Raw genomic sequence first — 21,272 nt, forward strand, 5'->3', positions numbered from 1 at the left:
TTTTTTTTTTTCCCATCTCTTTACCCTCTATTATTTTCTCCTTTCAAAACATTACTTCATGACCCATCTAAGCTTGCCTGGGGCAACATTCTAAGTAGTGGCAGGGAAATCTGAGCATTTGAGGAGCTATTGGATGCTGTTGCATGAAGATTGGGGTGAAAAAGGGTGGGGGTCAGAGCTGTGTAGTTACAGGAAGGTCCTATACCTGTCTCCACTGTCAGTCCTTCCCTATTAAAAAAAAAAAAAAAATTGTCTGTATTTCCTTACAAAAAGTTGATTCCTTGTCTTGCTGCAGGAGATACTTATTTAAAAATTGTTAAGCTTAAGAAAGCAAAACTTTGTGAGATAAGAACAAGGCACACCTTTTTTCTTAACTCCAGCTGAAAATCATTTGTCAGAAGCATAAGGATTGAAAGCTTGGTTGTTTCTTCTCTAAGTGGTGTAACATCAAGTGTTTTTTCCTAGACGTCTCTCTTTGAATTGGGCCAGTCTGTTTGCCTCAGTAATATTAGGACAGATAGATGGTATCGAACTCCAAGTAAGTTATGCATGCTGCTGTTACTGTTACTTGAAAATATTTATTCATGGATGCACTTATTTTGCATTAGGCTGCTTTTATCCGTGATGTTATGATGCCTGGAGAATGGGATGTTTGTGTTACTTCATATGAAATGGTAATCAAGGAGAAATCTGTTTTCAAAAAATTTAACTGGAGGTACCTGGTAATTGATGAGGCCCACAGAATAAAGAATGAAAAATCAAAGGTAAACTTTCTGATTTCCTTCAACATTTCTGTAATATATTTGCAGGAAAATTTTGTGGCATAATTTTCTTTGTATTGTTGTTGGTCATGATAAAATATCTTTTGAACATTCATTTTTAAAAATAATAGCTTGGGCTTCTTGGATTTGAATCTCTAAGGGGCTTGTTAAACCTTATGCTGTGAGCCGCACAAATGCTGATCGGTATTAGTGCTAGCCTGGAGTTCGGAGCAGTCACATGCATAGTCTAGAAACCTTCTCTGTCTCCCATACGCAAAGCTGTGACTTATTGTTAGAGGCCTGATGAGCAGGACTAGGAGCTGTAGGTGGAAGTTGCACTACAGGGCTGGTGAGCCAGAACAGGATGTACAGGTGAGGGTGTGAGAAATCCTGGGATGCTGGAGGACTTCAGTTTGGGTGGCACATCTGTTGGGAGTGGCCACACCTTAATGGAATAGGAGCTGGATAGTGCAGATCAGAGATAATCCTGCCCTGGAGTGGTGTAACTTTGAGCTGCATAACGAATACTTAAAACCAATTTAAGATATTAATGTGCGGACGATCCAAGGGTTAAGAGCTCCATGAGCTGCCCAAAATTACTGTGTAATAAGGCCCTAACACTGAATAACAGGGACTGTCATTGACATTAGTTGCGGTGGTGGGTATTTAGGACATCTTAAATTAAAAGAAACTCTTTGAGTTTAAGCCACAGATTTATTATAAATTTACATTGTTTCTAGCTGTCAGAAATCGTCCGTGAGTTCAAGACTACAAATCGGTTGCTGCTGACTGGAACTCCTTTGCAGAATAACCTCCATGAGCTGTGGGCATTACTTAATTTTCTGTTACCTGATGTCTTCAACTCTGCAGATGTAAGTTGAAACCTAATATTGAAGTTCTTATTAATATAAATCAGATGACTTTCTGTAGAGGAAGGATGACTTACTAGTTAGGATGGCCTGAGACTTGTGAGCCCTGAATTGAATTGGAGTAGTTCCAGGGTTGTGTCATAGGGGCCAGAATCAGGGGACAGTGCAAAATGTGGAGCAACAACATGACTTTAACTTATCTTCACTTAAAACTGCTACCTTTTTCCCTTTTAACGTCTTCCCTTTCTTTTTCTTTCACACTTCTTTCTATTGCTTTGAAGCAACTGCTTCCTTTCTTTATGCTTCATAACACTATTTCTATTCATGGTTTATGGTTCCATTTTCTTTTCTTCCCTCATACTATTACACAAGCACTAAGATAGGAAGTCAGACACTACAGTAATGGACACTGTATAACATTTTAAACTTGAACAAAGTAGGCATCTCTCTCAAGAATACATGATTGTGTTTTGAGAGTACAGTTTTTCATTTGGCTTACGTGTTCCTATAAGCTATGCATTTAGTAGAGAGTTGTGGCCTGATTCTTGTCTTACTGTTAAGACGCCATTGACTTCAGACTTATACCATTGTTAACAAGAGTAAATAAACCTCTGTTTGTGTCTACTAGAAAAACAAAGTATGAATAATTTAATCATCATGGTGATGTGCATTTTTTCTACAGGACTTTGACTCCTGGTTTGATACTAAAAATTGTCTTGGTGATCAAAAACTTGTAGAAAGACTTCATGCTGTAAGTACTGAAGGCCATAATAATGTATAATTAATATAAATAATTTTAAAACTATAATTATCAATTTTCCTCTAATATTACTATGAAACGTTATGTGGAGAGGTCATTAAATACGTGAGAAAATCTTGCGTATCTTAGAAACGGCCTTTGTTTATTTTGTTACATTAATGTCTGTCAGAATTTAAGTGAAATAGTTGCATCTAATTTCTCCTGATTTTTCTTTTATATCACTGTTGTTTGACATGGACAGAAATCAGAACACAAACCCATGCAAACTAAGTTGCAGGGATTTTTAAAAATCTTTAATTATCTTGAATGTTCTGTTGGTGTGATTTCACCATCACAGTGAAATAAAGACAGATTTTTTGTTTATCTGTGAATAATCCATGCTTTAGTGTGCTTAGGTTAGAATAATTTCTAAAATGTTCTTTGTTTTGTAATAATGAAACTTCATTATAGTTTCCAAATCATGTACCATTGAAATGGTATTAAAACTGAATAAACAGATATGTAAGAACTCAGGTGTGTAGGGTCCTCCTCTCAAAGGGTCTAGACATATATTTGGAGCTATTGCAGAAGGGCAGTATTTCCAAAGGACAGTAGCTGTTGGGTGCTAATTGTTACCTGGGTTTGATACAAATGTGGCAAACCACTCCAACTTTAACCCTGGATTAAGCAGTGGAAGATGCCAAAATGTATACTGGGGGGACTATAAAAAGGTTGTTGTTTTATCTTCTGTTCAGCAGCATGTTTTGAGAGTGGTGAGAGTTATAACCTTTGCTTCCTTAATCTGTAGTACTTTGTCTACCTATGAAGAGTATATAAAAGATAGTTTGCTCTTAACTGTTTGCTGGGAAGATAGCAAAGCCATCAGCTTCACATCCCCTGGCCTGAATGTCATAGGGGAGCATACTGTGGCAGTTCTTTAGTCTTGAGAGCTTTTGTAATGCCCTTCTTAACAGCCTGGTGAACTTAACACACCATTTGAAATGGGCAGTTTCATTTTCCACTCAGAAGGTGTGACTGGTTGGAGAACTATATGAGCTGTATGAGAGGTTCAGAATTTTGACAGATAAAAATGCAGGAATGAGCCTATTAAATCTCACATCTGTAGGAATATTTATGATAAATATATCTCTGAAACTTTTTTAAGGTTTTGAAGCCATTTTTGTTACGTCGCATAAAAGGTGAAGTGGAAAAGAGCTTGCCTCCTAAAAAGGAAGTAAAGATTTACCTGGGACTCAGCAAAATGCAGAGAGAATGGTGAGTTATTTACATTAATATAAGATTGTTTTAAGGATGATGAAGAATACTAAGGTACTTTATATAAGAACCGTATGTTTGTCTTACTTTTGTAGTCATAGCTCTAAAATACATAGGCTTTGCATATAAAAAGGAACTAGTCTTTTCTGGTATTTCATTCTGGTATGTTTGGATATTAAAAAGCCCGGTTGCTTTAACTGAGAAGTATTAGAGAAAAACAGAATGTTCTCTTTCAGCTTTTTAAAATGCTGGCAGCAGCAACCTGGGCAAGCAGACCACACCATGGCAGCAGCAGTAATCAGACAAAGCTCTCCTCCCTACCCCTTGTCATTCATCAGGATTTGCAAAACTTGCTGCATACACCTGAACACAGTAACCAGGACATTTCAGAAACTCTTTCATATTTTAAATGTTCTAAAACTAAAAGCTAGACATTTCTCAAAATTGTTTATTAAACTTCAGGTATACACGGATCCTGATGAAAGATATTGATATTCTAAATTCAGCTGGGAAAATGGATAAGATGCGGCTGTTGAATATTCTTATGCAGTTACGAAAATGTTGCAACCATCCATACCTGTTTGATGGTGCTGAGCCTGGACCTCCTTATACCACTGACACACATCTTGTCAACAACAGTGGTAAAATGGTAGCTTTGGATAAACTACTGGCAAAACTCAAAGAACAAGGTGAATATGATCAGCAGGACAATAGTTATACTAAGCATAATAATAAATTAAGTCAACGTGTTTACAAGTAGTTTTTGCTTCTGTGGAGACAAAGTGCCTTATTCACTGTGATCTGAAGGTTTTTAGTAAGATTAATTTTCTGTGGGGTTTTAAGTGGCAGATAAAAATAGAGGAATGGGGAACACAACTGTAAGAAGAAGAGAAGGAAGAACAAATCATAGGAAAATAAAAGATGAAGGAAAAATGGTGAAACTGAATTTAAATAAAAAATGTGCAATGGGAAGGAAATAGAAGGGAGGGTGGTGTTGGGGGGGGGAATATGATGAGAGTAAGTTAGGGGAGGAAGCAGGTCTTCTGACCCCATCAGGTTAATATTGGATCTACGTAGAATGGCAGGAGGCTTCTACATGAGATGAAAGCAAGGACTGCAGTAGGGGCCTGTCTAGGCTGGAAATGTTTATGTGTAAGGGGCTCCAGAATCTGGTTGCAGTGACAGTGGGGTTCCATATTTTAGATATTATTTTCAAGCCCCAAACATTCAGTGTTCTTCAAATACTGATAATATGATTTTGTGTGCTGTTCTGCTGTATGATTGTGCAAAACCTTATGACTGGTAAATGAACACGTGCTGATGCAATGCTAGTGCAACATATGTGGCAGAGGGTAGGATTTTAAGTTTAAGAAGTCCTAACAATTAAGATATTAGGGTTAAAATTTTAGATTTAATATTTTAGGGTTTATTTTAAATATGTTTCACCAGAATATTCACATAGTCCTTCAGTAGTCTTGGGAAATTGAGCAGTTTTCCTTAGACTTCTGATTTAATTTTGATTTTGACAACTCTGCACATCAAGCACCCTTATAATAATGTCTTTAGAAATGTTTTCTTGTTTCTTCGCTTGTTTCCTGTTGGGATACTACTCTATAAATCATCTAAATGCCACCTTGAAAAAGTTAGAGTTGGATTTGAAGGCCAATCATAGAAAAAGAACTGTTTAAAAAAAATAGAACTTGAATAAGCTTGAGCATTTGATAATTAGAAATGTAAATATAGTCCTCTGTTAATTCTTTCTGTGCCCCTAACTTCTATATAACTGGTTCTGTGATAAGGTTGTTTTGTGAAAAAATAGTTATTCTGTATTTTCTTAGATTCCAGAGTTCTCATTTTTAGTCAGATGACCCGCTTATTGGATATTCTGGAAGATTATTGCATGTGGCGTGGGTATGAATACTGTCGATTGGATGGACAGACACCACATGAAGAAAGAGAGGTGAGAAAAATCCACCAGGTTTTTTAAATTGGACAGATTCTGTCTTGAGATGTCTGCATTTAATTTGCAACTGAAGCCTCTTGATTTGCTTAAGTAAAAATTAAGTTCTGTTTAAAGTATATTTGTCACTTTTTTTTTTTAAACGTGCTAGTAGTAACAAGTTTGAATATGCTTGTTTCACAAATGAAATAGTGGACTAATTGAAAAGGTGGCATATGGTTCATACTATTTCTAACCAGTTGCTAATCTAGATCCTAAACCTACTATTTACAGCCCATTAATGTGTCTGTGCAGAGCATCACTGACTTCACTGGAGCACCATGTTAGGCCTAGCAATCCACTTGCTTGCTGTAAAAAGTGGGACAGGACCAGGACCATGATGTAGAGCTTATTATAAGAAACAATAAAACCTCATAAAACGTTTCACTAGTGTAAAGAATGTCACTGGTTTCCACATACAAGTCTAAAGACTTTCACTGCCTTTTAAAGTTGGTGTGTATAGGACGGATGGAGTTGGCACGTTCTCTTTCTCAGCCTAGGAGGCTATATACAGTCCCTCAGGTGGGCAGTTATTGCACTGAAATCTTTTCTGTAGCTGTCTCCTGATCAGAGTGTACGTGGCCTTGGGTGGTCCCCAGATAGTCACTGGTTCCATTGTGTAGCAACATTGTTATCTCTTCTTTGCTATAGGGATTGATTTGGGGGAGCTCAGTCCCATCCTGCTCCATTTGGTGCTGTCCTGGGACTCTGCTTAGCTGTGAGGGACAGTCAGGCAAACCTCTCTTAGCCCTTGCGATACAACTCCCTGAGCTGTTGCTTGTCCTCTATCATCAAAAAGTCTCTTATCCTTAATCTTGGGATTCTGTCTTAATGTCCTGTCCATGGTTGAAGCTATTCCATCATCTTTGGGCCATCAGTGCAATATCTGGAAATAATTTTGCCCTTGGGAATACATCCTTGTTAGGTCCAGATGCCCAGATGCTTCCCAGCCTGTACTGACCGCTCCTCCCTGGCTCATGTTCTGTGTGGAGTCAGAAGTACCATTACCTGCTCTTTACCTGCTCTCCACTTGGGCTTAACTCTTCTGCCTCTGTGTTGAGTTAACAAGCCACAGTGTGGCATATAATAATTCATTTTAAACAAAATAGTCATAAAATGAATATTTGTTAGAATATTCTGCTACTTCAATGGGTTTTTTTTTGTCTTTTAGGAAGCAATAGACACCTTTAATGCTCCCAACAGCAGCAAATTCATATTTATGCTGAGTACCAGGGCTGGAGGTCTGGGGATTAATTTGGCCACCGCTGATGTGGTTATTCTGTATGATTCAGACTGGAATCCTCAGGTGGATCTTCAAGCTATGGTGAGTAAAAATTGAAATATAACTACAGTTATCCATATAAAATCAAATTATGATATTGATAGAACTCCATAAAATGTGTATTAGAAGTATTCAGCGTTAGCATTTACATATAATCCCAAAGGCTATGAAGTTGAATGGAAAAAATATAACCTAAATTGTGGAAGAAACTGTAAATTTTTTGCCCCCAAAATACTTACTTAAATCCTCTGTACTCTACTAATGTTTTGTGCCCCAAAATTTCTATATTTAATTACTATTTCTAGTTCTAATTACTATTTTGTACCCCTGAATTTCTCTCCTGAGATAGTTAGTTATAATTTATGGGATGCTTCAGGATTATTCCAGAAGTGTTATCTGAATGTTTATTCAGGAAAACAAAAAGGTTTGATGTAGGCGTTAAAATACTAGTCAAATATATGAAGATGGAAATAATACTTGTTAGTCTGTCTTGGGTATTTTAAAGGTAAGCATCCACAGTGGGAGTTGGGATTTGCTATTGATATTGTATTGAATGCTTAGTAGTGGCTGTCATTTGTCATCATTTTAGCTGTTGGAACACTTGATTGGATTTAGGTCAAAAAACCTGAAAGGTATTAAGCAATTATGAGTATTAGGGCCATAGCATAAGGCGCTCTCATTAGTTTCCATTCATTTTTGCTGCTTGTGTAAATTTTTCAGAGAGGATCTCTCTGTTTTCTTGTTAGAATAGATTGTCTTCTAGTTGAACTTAAGAAATATTTATATGCAGTTAGAAGATATCAGGCAGTAAATGTACAGAAACCTGAGCTAGCTTAAATCTAGCTAACATGGGAAACTACTGCAATTAACTTGAAATAGTGAGAGCTGTACAAGATCACCCAGGGTCCTAGGTACTAAGTTGATGGCTGAAGCCCGGTGCTATAGCTAACACTAGACTTTAAAGTTGGATGAAGGGCAAGTTGCATAAGTACATGTTAGTTGTATATTTATTTATTTAGATTTGTATCCTACCCTATCCAAAAGGCCCAAAATGGCTTACAATAAGCAAATGAACCACAGACAGGATTCCCCAAAGAGTACCCTAAAACCTGAAAACTGCAACTGCCCTTCTCCTCATAACCAAAGTTCGACACAAGTGAACCCTCCTGCCAATTCCAGCCATTCATCCCAACCAGCACTCTCATAATATAAGAAATCTCTTTCCACCCCACCCACCCTTACTTAATGATGTAAATTGATATCAACTCTGCTTCCAGTCACTCTAAATCTGTGCTGATATATCCAAGTTCAGTCAGAAACTGTTCTAACATTTTAAAATTCTACGTTCACAATGGTTTTACAAAAACATTTTGGTAAAAAGTAAGTTGTTCTTTTCTTGGTTTTTTACATATATTAAGAGTAAAATATCTCTACTAGTTTTAGTTTTGTCAGTTTTTTCTGATGCTTGCAACAGATAATTTTGACTGAAATGTCTGTTATTGCTTACAAGACTCTCTTGTATTGTTGAATTACTTGATCTGTTTTTATTAGGATCGTGCACATCGTATTGGTCAGAAGAAACCAGTAAGGGTATTCCGACTTATTACTGAAAATACTGTTGAAGAAAGGATTGTAGAAAGAGCTGAAATAAAACTGAGACTGGACTCTATAGTTATTCAGCAAGGTATCAAGTACTATTGTGTTTATGTCCAAGAACAGAATTTAACTCCTTCACTTGGCAAAGGGGGAAATATACAAAGTGCAAGGCAGTGGAGTGTTGGGTCTGATGTTTGTTGTGGCAGAATACTAATTGAACTTGAAATAATATCAAATATCAGGTTCAGGTCCTGATGTTTCATTTAATTTCTTACTCAGGTAGAACTGAAATCCATGGGTTAAGTGTTACACTAGGTACCAACTGCTAAAAATGATATAGCAAACCTTCCCCCCAGCCAAACCTCCCCCAAAACACAAGTACTGTTACAGGGCCTCACTGAGTAGGCATGCTGTTTAAAAGGAAAAAAAAAAAAAGTGTGGGGGGGTTCCAGGGGTTTTCGGTATAGTAGGTACTGCTCTTATGTAAGTTTTTGCAAGTTATTGAACCACCATTTAAAGCTTGGTGTTCTGCATATATATAACAGAACATTTAGCTTAAGGTGAGTCAGGCTAGATGATCTGTTCAGGTCCCTCCTGACCCTAGCTACTATGAAACTATGAGGTATAGGTTCTCACTGCCTTCCTTTGCTATTGATTGGGAGGGTGATACTTGTGGCTGGCTTTGGCCTTGGGAAAGTTGAGCTAGACCTGGACAAATAGTAAATTCACCAAGAAGTGGAGCTGCGGGGAAACCAAAATGATTGTGAATTTAGGTTGAATTTAGTGCACAAATTTGGCAGAAAAATGAGGTAAAGTTTTGAAATATAAAAACCATTTTATTTGACATTTGCAAAATAAAACATTAAGCTCTTTGTTTAAAGCTGACCTATATTAAAAGAGTAAGATACTGAAAAGGCTTACCTAACCTGAAAAGAAAACATAACTTTTTTTGGTTTGGGTTGACCAGTTGGGTGTATCAACATTTTTGTTTTGTTTTGTCAAAAACCTTTAAAATGTTGATTTCAAACTCAAATATCGTTTCCAGTTTTCCTAAAAAAATCCATTATTTCGCCATTGCTATTGAGAACCTTGGTTTAAAGCATTCATTTTGTTTCTCCTATTTTTAGGAAGACTCATAGATCAACAGTCTAACAAACTGGCAAAAGATGAAATGCTGCAGATGATCCGGCATGGAGCCACACATGTTTTTGCTTCTAAGGACAGTGAGCTAACAGATGAAGATATTACCACCATCTTAGAAAGAGGTGAAAAGAAGGTGAGAGCATAATTCCATATGGAATTTGGAGTTGTCATTGACTGTATTTTAAAATTAATAATTGTAAAATACAAGAGAGTATGGTTCTTAAGAGTTAAGAATCACCAGATCTATTTAATTTGTAAATCTTATTTCATATTGACAGAAAAATATAATTTGACAAGATTTGTATTTATTTTAGTAGCAGCTTTCTGCTATCTACAATAAGAAAAGTCTTTGAAAAGGAAAAGCTGCAGTTTGCTGATTGCCTCCCTCGTATTCTTTGTTTTATTGCAAAGATATATTGTAGTCTATTCCCATAAATTTGCTAACAAATACATCAGCAAGTTGCAATCTAATTGTATTATAGGACTGTTTCCTTAAAGTGGCCTAAAAGCTGGAGGACTGCAAAACAAATGTTCCATAGTTATTTTTCTAGACCATATTCTGCAAGAATGTGATAATAATATAGTTTTAACATCATTTTTTTAATTAAAAAGGTTTTAGAAGTGTATAAACCATATGCTAATAAGTTTTTTAATAGATGTAAAATATTTAATGTTAAAAGGTAGTAAATAATTTATTAAGTAAATGAAGTACTCTTTTCAGCAGGGAAGAGTTGTGCATATATTTAAAAAAAATGAAGTTTATGTTGATATTGGTTTGCATTATGACAGTGTACTAATTTAACCTAATGATAAGTGCATGTAGGGGAGCAAAGGACTGAAATAACAGGTGTGTGTGAAGTCCTTATTAATATTTAAGAAGGGCTGATTTTTCACAAATTTAATACAAATGTAAAACTTCTCGTGTTGCTAATAGCACTGTCATTTTATTTTAGACAGCAGAAATGAATGAGCGATTGCAAAAGATGGGGGAGAGCTCTCTAAGGAACTTCACTATGGACACAGAAATGAGTTTATATACCTTTGAAGGGGAAGATTATAGAGAAAAACAAAAGGTAATTTTCTCTTATGAAATAAATGAAATCGTGTAGTCACTTTGGTTAAACCAGTTTGAATGAATCTAATGTCAGTGGAGATGGTGTTGCAGGATCAGAGCCTAACTTGGTAATTCATATTTCAGACCACTTTCTACTGCTTGAGACACTAGGGAACAGTCTCAGTATGTGACATTATCCACTGGAATATCTGGCTATATGGGAGATTTCCAAATAGGAGCTACTGCTTCTTAGAACAAAGCAGTCAAATGTACAGCCCTTGGAGCTACGTTGTCTGGTCCCTTGGGCTTGCAGAAGGGATGGTAATTTGGCAGCTTGGGTCACAGCTGAAATCTGGGACATGGAGCCCTGTTGGGGCACATGTCAGAGGCAGGACAGTGAGCAACAGCTACGGTAGCTCTTGCTGCCATTCATTCTGCCACCATGACTGGATTTGGCCCTTAAGGAGCCCTGCAATAAGGATGTGACCCATGTCGGAGTGAGTTGGACACCCCTGGCTTAGTACATAGCATACAAGATAGTCATGCTGCCAGATTAAGACTGGGGTGGGATGCAGTGTGATTGGGCTAGTTACTTACTTGAATTCTTTGAGACTTGGTTGGCAGTGCTGCTTATGGAGTGAAGCACTACATATCTGATAGGGCTGTGCGAAGCTTTGGTCGCTGATCCGATTTGGTGGAGATTCAGGCTGATTTGGTGGCCAAATCTCCGAATCTGAATCAAATCAAAGGACCCTTTAATCTCTCCGAATCGAATTGGCACCCTCCAAATTGATTCAGAGAGATTTGGAAAGATTAGGAGATTTAGACATAGAGATAGCTTTAAATGTATTTTTCTACATACCTCTAGGTAGCAGAGACTTGTGAGTGCTGGGACACGTGGAGTGTACCACAGAAGCATGAGAGGCTCCCCAGTGCTCTTGGCAGCAGACCTGGAAGTGGACCAGAAGTGGCACTTCAGGGTTTACTGGGGAGTGTGCTGGGGGGGGGCCCCGCACCCCGCTGGCTTTGTGATTGGTGCCTGCTGGGTCTGGGGGGGAACCCAGGGTCCCCCTGTGGCCGAACACAGAGCCAGGGAGGCACAGGGGGGCCTCCAGTGTGCTCCCCGGCAGACCCAGAAGTGGACCGGAAGTACTTTTGGTCCACTTCCAGTTTTGCCACTGAGCACATGGAGGGTCCCCCTGTGCTCCTGTGGGACATTTCATGCACCCCAGCATCGCAGTGATCATGAGCTGTGCCTGCTACCTCAAGGTATGTAGGAAAAAAAGCTGTATCTGTGTCCGAATCACTGATTCTCCAAATCAGCATCGAATCTTCAGATTTAGATTCAGCTGAATCGAATCAGAGACAGTGATCCGAATCAACGAACCACTGTCCCTGATTCGGGCCGAATCCGAAATGAATAGGGCCCACTTTGCGCACCCCTAATAACTTGTCTACTTACTTTTCTGGCTTGCTTCTATACCACCGTGAAATCCCTGTGCTATGTTTAAAATGCAATTGTCAAGTGTTTCATGTTTCTGAAACTTGTGGGAGCATCACCTAATGTTAAGTCAAACTTAACTACTAGTGTTTTCAGTAAAAATATTGCTGCTGCTTTTATGCACCATCTTCATTTGACTTTTTTCAGCCTAAATTTCCTAAAATAACCTTGTTTGGGATATCAGAAAGATGTTTAGAGCTATTTAAATTGTAAATTTTTTGTTTGTGTGCAGATGAGTATGATGGAATGGATAGAGCCTCCAAAACGAGAGCGCAAAGCTAATTATGCAGTGGATGCATATTTTAGAGAAGCTCTACGTGTTAGTGAACCAAAAATTCCCAAGGTAAAAAATGTGTATTTTTAACATCTACCTTACTTCTGATAGTAAAATTAGCATCTATTTTACAGAGTTATGTGTTGCCACTATTCTGAACTGTGGCAGTTTAATAACTGAAATATAGATTGTATCATGTTAATGCATATACACATATATTCTTTTAAAGGCTCCACGACCCCCCAAACAGCCAAATATTCAAGATTTCCAGTTTTTTCCACCACGATTGTTTGAACTTCTGGAAAAAGAAATTCTGTACTATCGCAAGACTATAGGCTATAAGGTAGTAATAATTTTTCTTTCCTTTTCAAATGAGTGGAGTGTGTTAGCATTCATATTTATTGTAACAATGAGGATAAGTAAACTTACGGAAAAAAAGAGAAAAATGGAAACAAAATAGCAAAAGAAAATGCGTTTCAATAAGGTATTCTAGGGTCTTCATATTTATATTTGTGTGGAAGTTATGCATTTTTGCTAGTAATGCCAAAAACCTAGTTTCAATTACATCTATAGTTTTTTACTTCCCTTCAAACCACATATCTAGGTAGGTTGGTGTATATTTCTAGGTGGAATGGACCAAATGAAGAAATGATTAATTTTTTGTATATTTTCTTGGTCTTTTAAAACTGCTTTATGTTTGATGCAAGTTGGGAAAAGGCATGCTTGAATAAAGCAAAGTCACCTTCTGGGGTATGAAATCGGTCTTTTTATAGTGGCTTCTGTGTCTTATGCAGTAAGTATCTGAAGCAACTTTAGAAGCTTATTTAATGTTCCTATGTTGTAAGCTTGGTTAAACAGTATTTTCTCCATCTTTTATAACACAGAGTTGGAAAAATTAGAGAAATTTAACAAAGCACTTAGTCATGTGACTTAAAAAAATGCAGTGTGTTAATATTAGGACATTAATATTATACAGTATCATGCTTTAATACTATAAATATATTTAATTTCAGTGTATCACTTTCAAACCACCCACAAACATTGTTTGAGTTCTCTAACTAGGCCTTAGCTGCTGAATTCATTCCTGCATTGGCTTTAAGGGAAGCAGAGGAACTGAAGGGGGAGATGATTCTTATTTCCTGTGCAGGTGCTGATTTTCTTCTTACGCTGGTTTTACTGTCGTGTAACTCCATTGACATTAGTGGAATTACTCTTTTATTTACACGTGTGACTCCATGCAAAAATTAGGCCAGTTTCAACTAAGCAGGGCACAGAAAGAAGTTAAAGCTAAGAAGTTTGCTAAAACTAAATAGAGATTGAATAATCAACAGGCTTATGCAAGGATATTTATGTGAGAAATACTAAGACTGAAGTATGTGGCAGCATATATGGAATCAGTGTGATGAGAAGGTCCAATACAATATTAGTAAGAGGGAGTGTTTTTTAACTTAAAGTAGGAAATGTCTATAAAAGAAGACTTGGGAGGGAAAATGGGAAGGATTCTAGAAGACTAGTACTAAATAAGAAAAAAGAGGAGCAAAGGTTTTGCACAGTTTGTGTGTTCAAGCCTCTGTAACATGGATGAAAGAAGCATTGATCTTTGTAATATGAAGTAGGAAATAAGGGAAGTTAAGAGGTGGTATCAATTAGTTGCAGGTAAAAGAATATTCAGATAATTAAATGTATTTAAATCAGCAGGACTGGATGAAATTCATGTAAGTTTTAAAGGAAGGAAGAGGTATCGCAGCCAATGACAATCATTTTTGAGAACTCATGGAGAACAGGTGAGGTTCTGGAGAAAGGCAAATTTAGTAACAGGCTTTAATGTGGAAAAACAAAGCTCCAGGAAAATTCAGAGTCTGAGACTGAGGGGAGTCAGGTATGTTAATCGTAACACTGTGTAATGTAGTAGAATCCAGCTTATGAAGTTTCTTAAACTTTGCTGTAGTGTTTGACTTAAAGTGAAAAAAGCATGTATGTACTATTAGTCTTCCCCTTATATATGTAGGAGTCTCTCTTGGAATTAAATAAAAAACAAATTAACTTGGTGTAGATTATAAATGTGTGGGAGAGGTGCCTAGTGTATCTCTGTAGTAATGGTCAATATATTTCTGATATCGACAAATAATTTTGCCTTCTAAGCTCAAATGAACATAGCAACTATAACAAATTAACAACATTGTAATCATTTGTTCAGCATCCGTCAACTTTGGTTCCCTTGTAAGTAAAATAATCTGTATCCTTTCTTCATTGAAAAAGTCAATGTGGAAGAGAGAGGAATTCCCTGAAGACTGGATTGATCTTCCTCTTTCACCTTTACAGTACGGGCATTGACAGGTGTGCAGCTCCTCAGTCTAACTCATGACAGTTCACAGAAACTCTCATGAGTTAGACCAACCCTCCTGACCTAACAGATGTTCACTGTTGGATCAGAAGGTTGTCTTATCCAGCTCCCCTTTGAAGCTGATTGGGAGAGAGAAAGTGCATGTTTTCAGTCTGTCCTGTAGCCCCATCTCCCTCTCCAAGCTCCTGTGGTCTCTCAAGATGGGAGTGGGGGAAAGGCTTTCTCAAGAAAGGGAATGAGTTCAGTCTGGGGTTTCCCCAGCTGCACTGGAGTGGGGGTAGGTGTGGATTGGTTTGGAGCCCCCCACCTTGAGGGCCTCCAGCCCACCCACCTCACCTTCCAGCGCTGGCTGGGGAACCCACAGACCAAACTCACTCCTCTCCCTTTTCCCCCCTCCCATTCTGAAGACAGTATATGGAGCAGAGCCCTGTCCCCAGCCATGCTGACAGACATTAATGAAGGTGCTCAACTTTGGAGTGTTTTTATTTGAACCTCATGCAATGAGGGTTCAGATTGTCCTGCGATCAGGCAGTTTAAAGTGTTCTGCAGCTGTGCACTTCTGTTAATGCACAGCTGTAGATCTCTTTCAGTGGCTGATTGTGAGACAAACTGTCATGTCTGTCAGCACCCTAAGGAGTAACTACATGAAAATCTAAAACCTGTGCACAAAAGTCACATCCAGTATATTTTTACTTTTATCAAAATACTCAGTTTATCGCTACGTTAAGGAGAAATTTATTTTGCTCCCATTTGCCTGCCAGAGTTCAGTACATTTTTGATGTTTCTGGGTTTGTACTATTACAGACTTTAGAAAAGCCCGGTAACCATTACACTCATTTTGCCTCTATGTAGGCAGCTCACATAAAGAATTGCATGAACAGAAACAATTTAAAGGTCTGTGAGGTAATGATTTATCTGTATTCAGCAGTTACTGTATCATCCAGTGTAAACAGGATGTTATAATTGTGGAAGCTAGGAAGACCAACAGAGTGTTTATCGGTCATGTTTTATATCTTAGCAGAGTTAAAGCTAAAGCATCTACATACATAAAGTCCAGAGAGAAAAATCTGTGGATAGATGTTATTGTTTAAAAATACTTAGGTGTGCAACAATGAGGAAGGAAGACATTATTAGTATATGACTTCAGTTATAAGTCGGAATTAAATGAGCTGAATATATATTGCATGTATAATAAGACAGTGAGAGCCAACCTTTTTTATGAAGCAGGCCACAAATTGGCGCTGTACCCTCCACAAGTGCTACTCTATCGGCTTCCCTTGCCCAGTCTGCTTATCTGCTTTCTGCTGCCTGTTTGATCTGCTGCTTTGATTTCTACTTCCTGCTCTAGCTGCAGCTGTGCTGCCTGTCCCATTCATGATCTGCTGTGTGCCACACAGAGGTTGCCTGTACCACTTGTGGCACACGTGTTAAGAGAACATTGAGCTAACACGGTCAAGTACTCAAGAAATGCATGTGCAACCTTAATTGGTCCTTCTGCATATATATTATGATAGACTTATGATTATATTATCACATTATATTTTGTCCATAGGACTCCTGCATCATTTATTGCATGTGGTGTTCTTACTTTGCATCTTGGATTCTTATCTGACCTTAATTTCTTTCTACCTGTTGGGTCTTAGCCTTTTCCCCTTCGTTCCTTGGCACTGAGTCTCTTTGCTGAGCCAATCCTAGTTTTGTACTCCACCACCACTCCCGTTCTAGTCTCTATTAGCTATCTATGAATAGCAATGAGTCTTTGACAAACAAATGCAATAATAGAGCTGATATTTCAAATTTTGCCTGCTTATTCATTGTAATTCTTTTCCACTGTTTAAAAAATCTTCGTTTGCCCCTGGTGTTACTTCAGCAGAGACAAACTCTCCTCTTGTGAATTCCCTCCAAAGGGCTTTTGTTCAGTGGTCCATTAGGAGTGTTTGCACTGCTCAAACTGCAAAGTTGTTCTGAACTTTGCTTAACAGGCCACATACTTACCATAGTTTTAGCTGCCAAAGGAACCCACTACCATAAATGCTTCTATGACACCTGCCCCCTCTCAGCTGCTACATCAGGAAAAAAGGAGCTGTGACCAGAACCAGGTAGATCCCTGGCTGCCATTATAGCCTTTGAGGTTCATTATCAGTCTTGGGGTTTTGAGTAAGCATCTGGGTAGTCACAGAATTGGAGAAGCACTAAAGTAATTTAAAGCTGCTTTTATGTTTCCCATTTTGGATTCATTGCCAAATTATCCTTGGCTGGAATGGAGAACTTGAGTCTAGGAGAGTGGCTCTAATTACCATATTTTAATAATCAATTGTGGAACTTCATCTTGCATCAGATTCAAAGCGGGTTTCTCTGCAAGAGTCTCTGATCACAAATGCAGTTGTGGACCTCCATTTCTAGGTAGACCACTGAAGTGCACTGTTGTGTGCCCTCAGTTTAACTGTATTATTATTAGCAGTGTCCAAAACCTATCCTGTGAAATCTATGCCTATTAGTTGAAAGCTATGTACATTACTGCATAATACTTACCTGAAAAGGTCTAACTTGGATTTTCAGCTGAGAAATATTTTCTTTATTTGTAGCTGAAAAAATATTGAAAGCATTCTTTCTTCGAGATCTTAATAATAATAATCTGTTAGGAAGAAAAAACTGAGTTGATAAATGGAAGTCTGTTGTCTTTGAATTTTGGCAATGAATCATTGTAGGCAACTAATTTTGCAGAAGCCAAACTGAACTGGTATGAGCTGACCTCTGGTTACTGCTTTCATTTCATGTGCTATCACATTTAATTCAGCACTCCATATTTCTGCAAGAAGTGTCCTAAATTTTCAGCCAGAAATATGGACAGAATTGTGTTTTTTCTTCCTGTTCTTTTACTGAATACGAGTTATTACAAAATATTGCAACTTTGTTATTAGAAAAAAAAATCAATTCTTCTAAAATTTTGTTATAAAACCTACTTTTATATGGTTCATTCTTTTTTTCCTGAGGAACAAAGTTCAGGACATAATATGGCATTTTTTAACTAGTCACTACAGCATTGTTAGCTAGTTGATCAGTTTGCGTAAGTCAAATCTGTGCATGGGTTAACTTCCAATACTAATGCAAGTTACTGTAATAAAATAAGAACTGTGACACAGATTGTAACTTTTTTGTTTAGGGAAGAAAGAATGTCTGTATTTTAGTTTGAAAACATGGTAGTTTAAAAATCTTTCTGAAATACATTTTTTAAAGATGTTTGTGCCTCCCATGCCTCCCCCAGGGGTGTGCATAGTGGTGGGAAGCCACCTCCCCCACTCCTGGATGAGCTGCCTGCGGCTCCATCCCACTAACTGCCCCTGGCCCACTCCCTCCCTCACTGTGGGGGCCTTGATCTGCCCTCCCCCACCCCTTCCTTCTCCCCCTCCACAGATTTACCGGTATGGTGCTGTCTGTGTGTCTGTCTGTCTGTGTGTGTCTGTCCCTCACTCCCAAGCCACAGCCCTGCTGCTGCCCTTCACTCCTGACCCACAGTACCCCTCAACCTGCCAGGGTGTGTGGGGACCCTTTCTCCCCAGGCTCCAACCCACCCCTACACACCCACAGCCTCCCTTCACAATTTCCCCACACACACACTCCACCCCCATCCCCCAACTATACAAAATAGCTGCACAGTTAAATTTACGATTAATTGTCACTTTTTTTAATCGTGCTACTAATTGCAATCAACTTTTTAAATCATTTGACAGCCCTAATTTAAACCAACAAAAGCATGAATGTTTGTTAGCTGGGATTATAAATTTCATTCTTAATTCACCTGTTGTGCTTTGCTATGCCAGCATACATATAATATTCAAGCTCACTACTGGGCACTGTTCCTTGCTGTTGAAATTTATTGATGAGAGAGATCTGCACAATTTGCTGTGAGTACTGCTGGAGTCCTGTGTCCCATGTGAAGGCAGGCCATGAGTACAGTGATTGTACAAGAGGTGTATTGGACCTTTGTGCCAGGGAAGAAGATTTAGAGTGGTACAGAGTGTACAGACATAGACTGGAGCAGTAAGATGAGTAAGCAACAGGCTACCAAGTCAGCATGAACCCAGTAGAAGCATCCTTCATCGTAAGTAGAGATAGTGGATGCTGCTCAACTACCAAGATTTATTTTGAGACTTGCCCTACATACATTTCAGTATGAGGGTGAGAGGTCTGAGCATGAGATGAAGAAATATTTCTTCGTATGTTCAGTAGTCACATGTTCAGAACAGACTTTGTGGTTTTATTTCTGTCTTGCTCAGAATTCAGTACAAAATATAAAGGTCACAAAATCTGAAACTTGCAGCAGGATAGGGAGAGACATAGGGCCACACATCTAGCACATTTTTCTATCTAATGCCATACTCTTCTTTCTTTAAATTGCAGGGTTTTATACTTTTATAGTCTAGTTAGTAACCATTATATTTTATAAATTGGGTGCTGTATACATTTGTATTCACTCTCTGTTAGACACAGTTGTGCAGATTCTCAGCTAGTGTGATTTGTCATTGTTTCTTTGACTTTGATGACAAATTTGTTAAGTGTTGGGGTCTACCCCTTCCAGTGTATTTTTAGGCTAGGCAAGTGTGCACTTGACACAGGACCTGTGTATGAGGAAGGTGAGCAGCATTATTTAAAAAAAAAAAAAAAAAGTAAGTCTTAGATCATCATGAAGAAAATAAGGGTTGTATTGTTCTATTCCTGGGAGAAAAAATAATTGTAAAGGTCAGTGTCTACCTTACTTTCTAATCACTGGAGGAAGGTACTTTTATCATTTTCATGTTGTCTTACAGCACTTCTGATACGACTTCCTTTACCTTTTAGACATCTAATTAACTTAAATCCTTTGGCTTCTTACCAGTGAGGTTTATTTTACAATGAAACAAAAGCCTGTAAGCCAAGAAAAAGAATGATCGGCTTATGATTTGATATGTGCACCTTGCCTGCAAGGGTAATATTTTGAACCTCATGATGTTTCTGTAAATTGTAAAAACAGCTGAAGAAAATGTTCTGGTAGTTATATGGCATGTTTTAAAAATATTTGTACTCCCACTATATCAAGGCAGCAGAAGTATTTCCTTTGTAGCACATACTCAGTTAGTGAGGGCTGCATCAATCCTCTCAGACTTAACGTGTTTATAAATTGTAAAGCAGGAGTGATATAAGTATGTACTTATAATCCTTAACAACCTTCTTCATTGCTGCTTGTTCATCCCTCTACTGCTCATTTTAGGTTCCTAGGAATCCTGACCTCCCAAATGCAGCTCAGGCACAAAAAGAGGAACAAAAGAAGATTGATGAATCTGCACCTCTTACTCCAGAAGAAACTGAAGAAAAAGAAAAGCTTCTCACACAAGTAAAATTATGGGAGTAGTAGAAGTATTTGTTGTTCAATATTGTATAAACAAAGGTGGAAATATGTGGAAGATTGCATCTATTTATAAAAATGGGAGTTCATAATACTGGCAGTGATGAATGTATCTAGTAACACTAAACTGATGTTAAAAGGCTGTGGAATTTGAAAAGCTGCAGACATAAAACAGCTAGGTGTAAAGAAAAATATCCCTACTGTCTAACTGCGGGACAGGCTGCGTTTAGCTGTCAATTCTTCTGTAGTTAACCATGCTCAATCTTCTTTTGCTTATCATGCTTCATGTAGTACATTTAACTTGTGCTTTCCCTATTCAAAATAACTAGTCCTAATGGAATTAGTGGAACTCTTTTTTGGGCATTTTTACACATGCTTTGGGAGGCATGGAGGGTGCTTTTAATTAGTGAGCTACACTAATTAAAAGTGCCCGATCATCACGTGTCAGCTCCTTCAATGAGCTTTAGTGCAGAGTGCCCCACTGCCATTTTTCAGGGATGCTGAAACGTGTGACGCTAGAGTCTGCTAGAGCACGTTAATTTCTGCATTTTAGCAGACTCGATTAATCTGAAAGGAAAGTCCGTAATTCTTTAAAAAAAACTCTTTGGCAAGCTCTTGTACCCTTTTAATGTACCGTAATTCTAAACCTGAAGGCAATTGAACTCTGCATAATGATTCATTTAAAGAATAAACTTGATATAACCAAATTCATTGAATTGTAAAATACCTACCTCTCAGTTATTCAAAACAAGTCTCCATTATACTTTCTCTGATACTAGAAATGCAGCTCTTTTAGTTTTTTGTTGTTGCTTTCCAAAGCTAAATTCCATTTTTCTTATTGCATGTACAACCTGCCTTGCATTTGTTGGATGTTCTCAGAGCATTATGAAATCAGTATTGAGCGCTTTATTTTTTAAATAAATAAAATTAAGACGTTTCTTCTAAATAGGTTATTTGTTCAGATTGTAGCATTTATGCTACTGTTTTTGTTTGTGGTAAGACACTTTTTGAGTAAATAGACTCAAATAGGTTATTTTTTTTATAAGAACCAA

At 37.8% G+C, this 21,272-nt stretch overlaps 1 protein-coding gene and 1 long non-coding RNA gene across 2 annotated transcripts in view; one reads left to right on the forward strand and one right to left on the reverse strand.

Annotated features, from left to right (window-relative positions):
* The window catches only part of SMARCA1 (SWI/SNF related, matrix associated, actin dependent regulator of chromatin, subfamily a, member 1), a 78,906-nt gene that overhangs the window by 27,145 nt on the left and 30,489 nt on the right, over positions 1–21,272 (forward strand). The window contains exons 6-18 of the mRNA XM_019521565.1: positions 609–764; positions 1,502–1,633; positions 2,313–2,381; positions 3,535–3,644; positions 4,107–4,333; positions 5,483–5,604; positions 6,815–6,967; positions 8,477–8,609; positions 9,649–9,797; positions 10,618–10,737; positions 12,452–12,562; positions 12,723–12,836; positions 20,086–20,208. Of these exons, the coding sequence (XP_019377110.1) occupies positions 609–764; positions 1,502–1,633; positions 2,313–2,381; positions 3,535–3,644; positions 4,107–4,333; positions 5,483–5,604; positions 6,815–6,967; positions 8,477–8,609; positions 9,649–9,797; positions 10,618–10,737; positions 12,452–12,562; positions 12,723–12,836; positions 20,086–20,208 (1,719 nt within the window). The remainder of the gene's footprint in view (positions 1–608; positions 765–1,501; positions 1,634–2,312; positions 2,382–3,534; positions 3,645–4,106; positions 4,334–5,482; positions 5,605–6,814; positions 6,968–8,476; positions 8,610–9,648; positions 9,798–10,617; positions 10,738–12,451; positions 12,563–12,722; positions 12,837–20,085; positions 20,209–21,272) is intronic.
* LOC109300759 lies at positions 16,145–20,079 on the reverse strand. The gene is made up of 2 exons (XR_002098320.1): positions 18,505–20,079; positions 16,145–17,915 (listed from the first exon to the last, which is right to left on the reverse strand). It is a non-coding gene; the product is annotated as an uncharacterized LOC109300759 (long non-coding RNA).

The sequence above is a fragment of the Gavialis gangeticus genome, unplaced genomic scaffold (assembly GCF_001723915.1).
Source record: "Gavialis gangeticus isolate Ggan-Ray unplaced genomic scaffold, GavGan_comp1, whole genome shotgun sequence".
In the NCBI taxonomy this organism is placed as follows: Eukaryota; Metazoa; Chordata; order Crocodylia; family Gavialidae; genus Gavialis; species Gavialis gangeticus.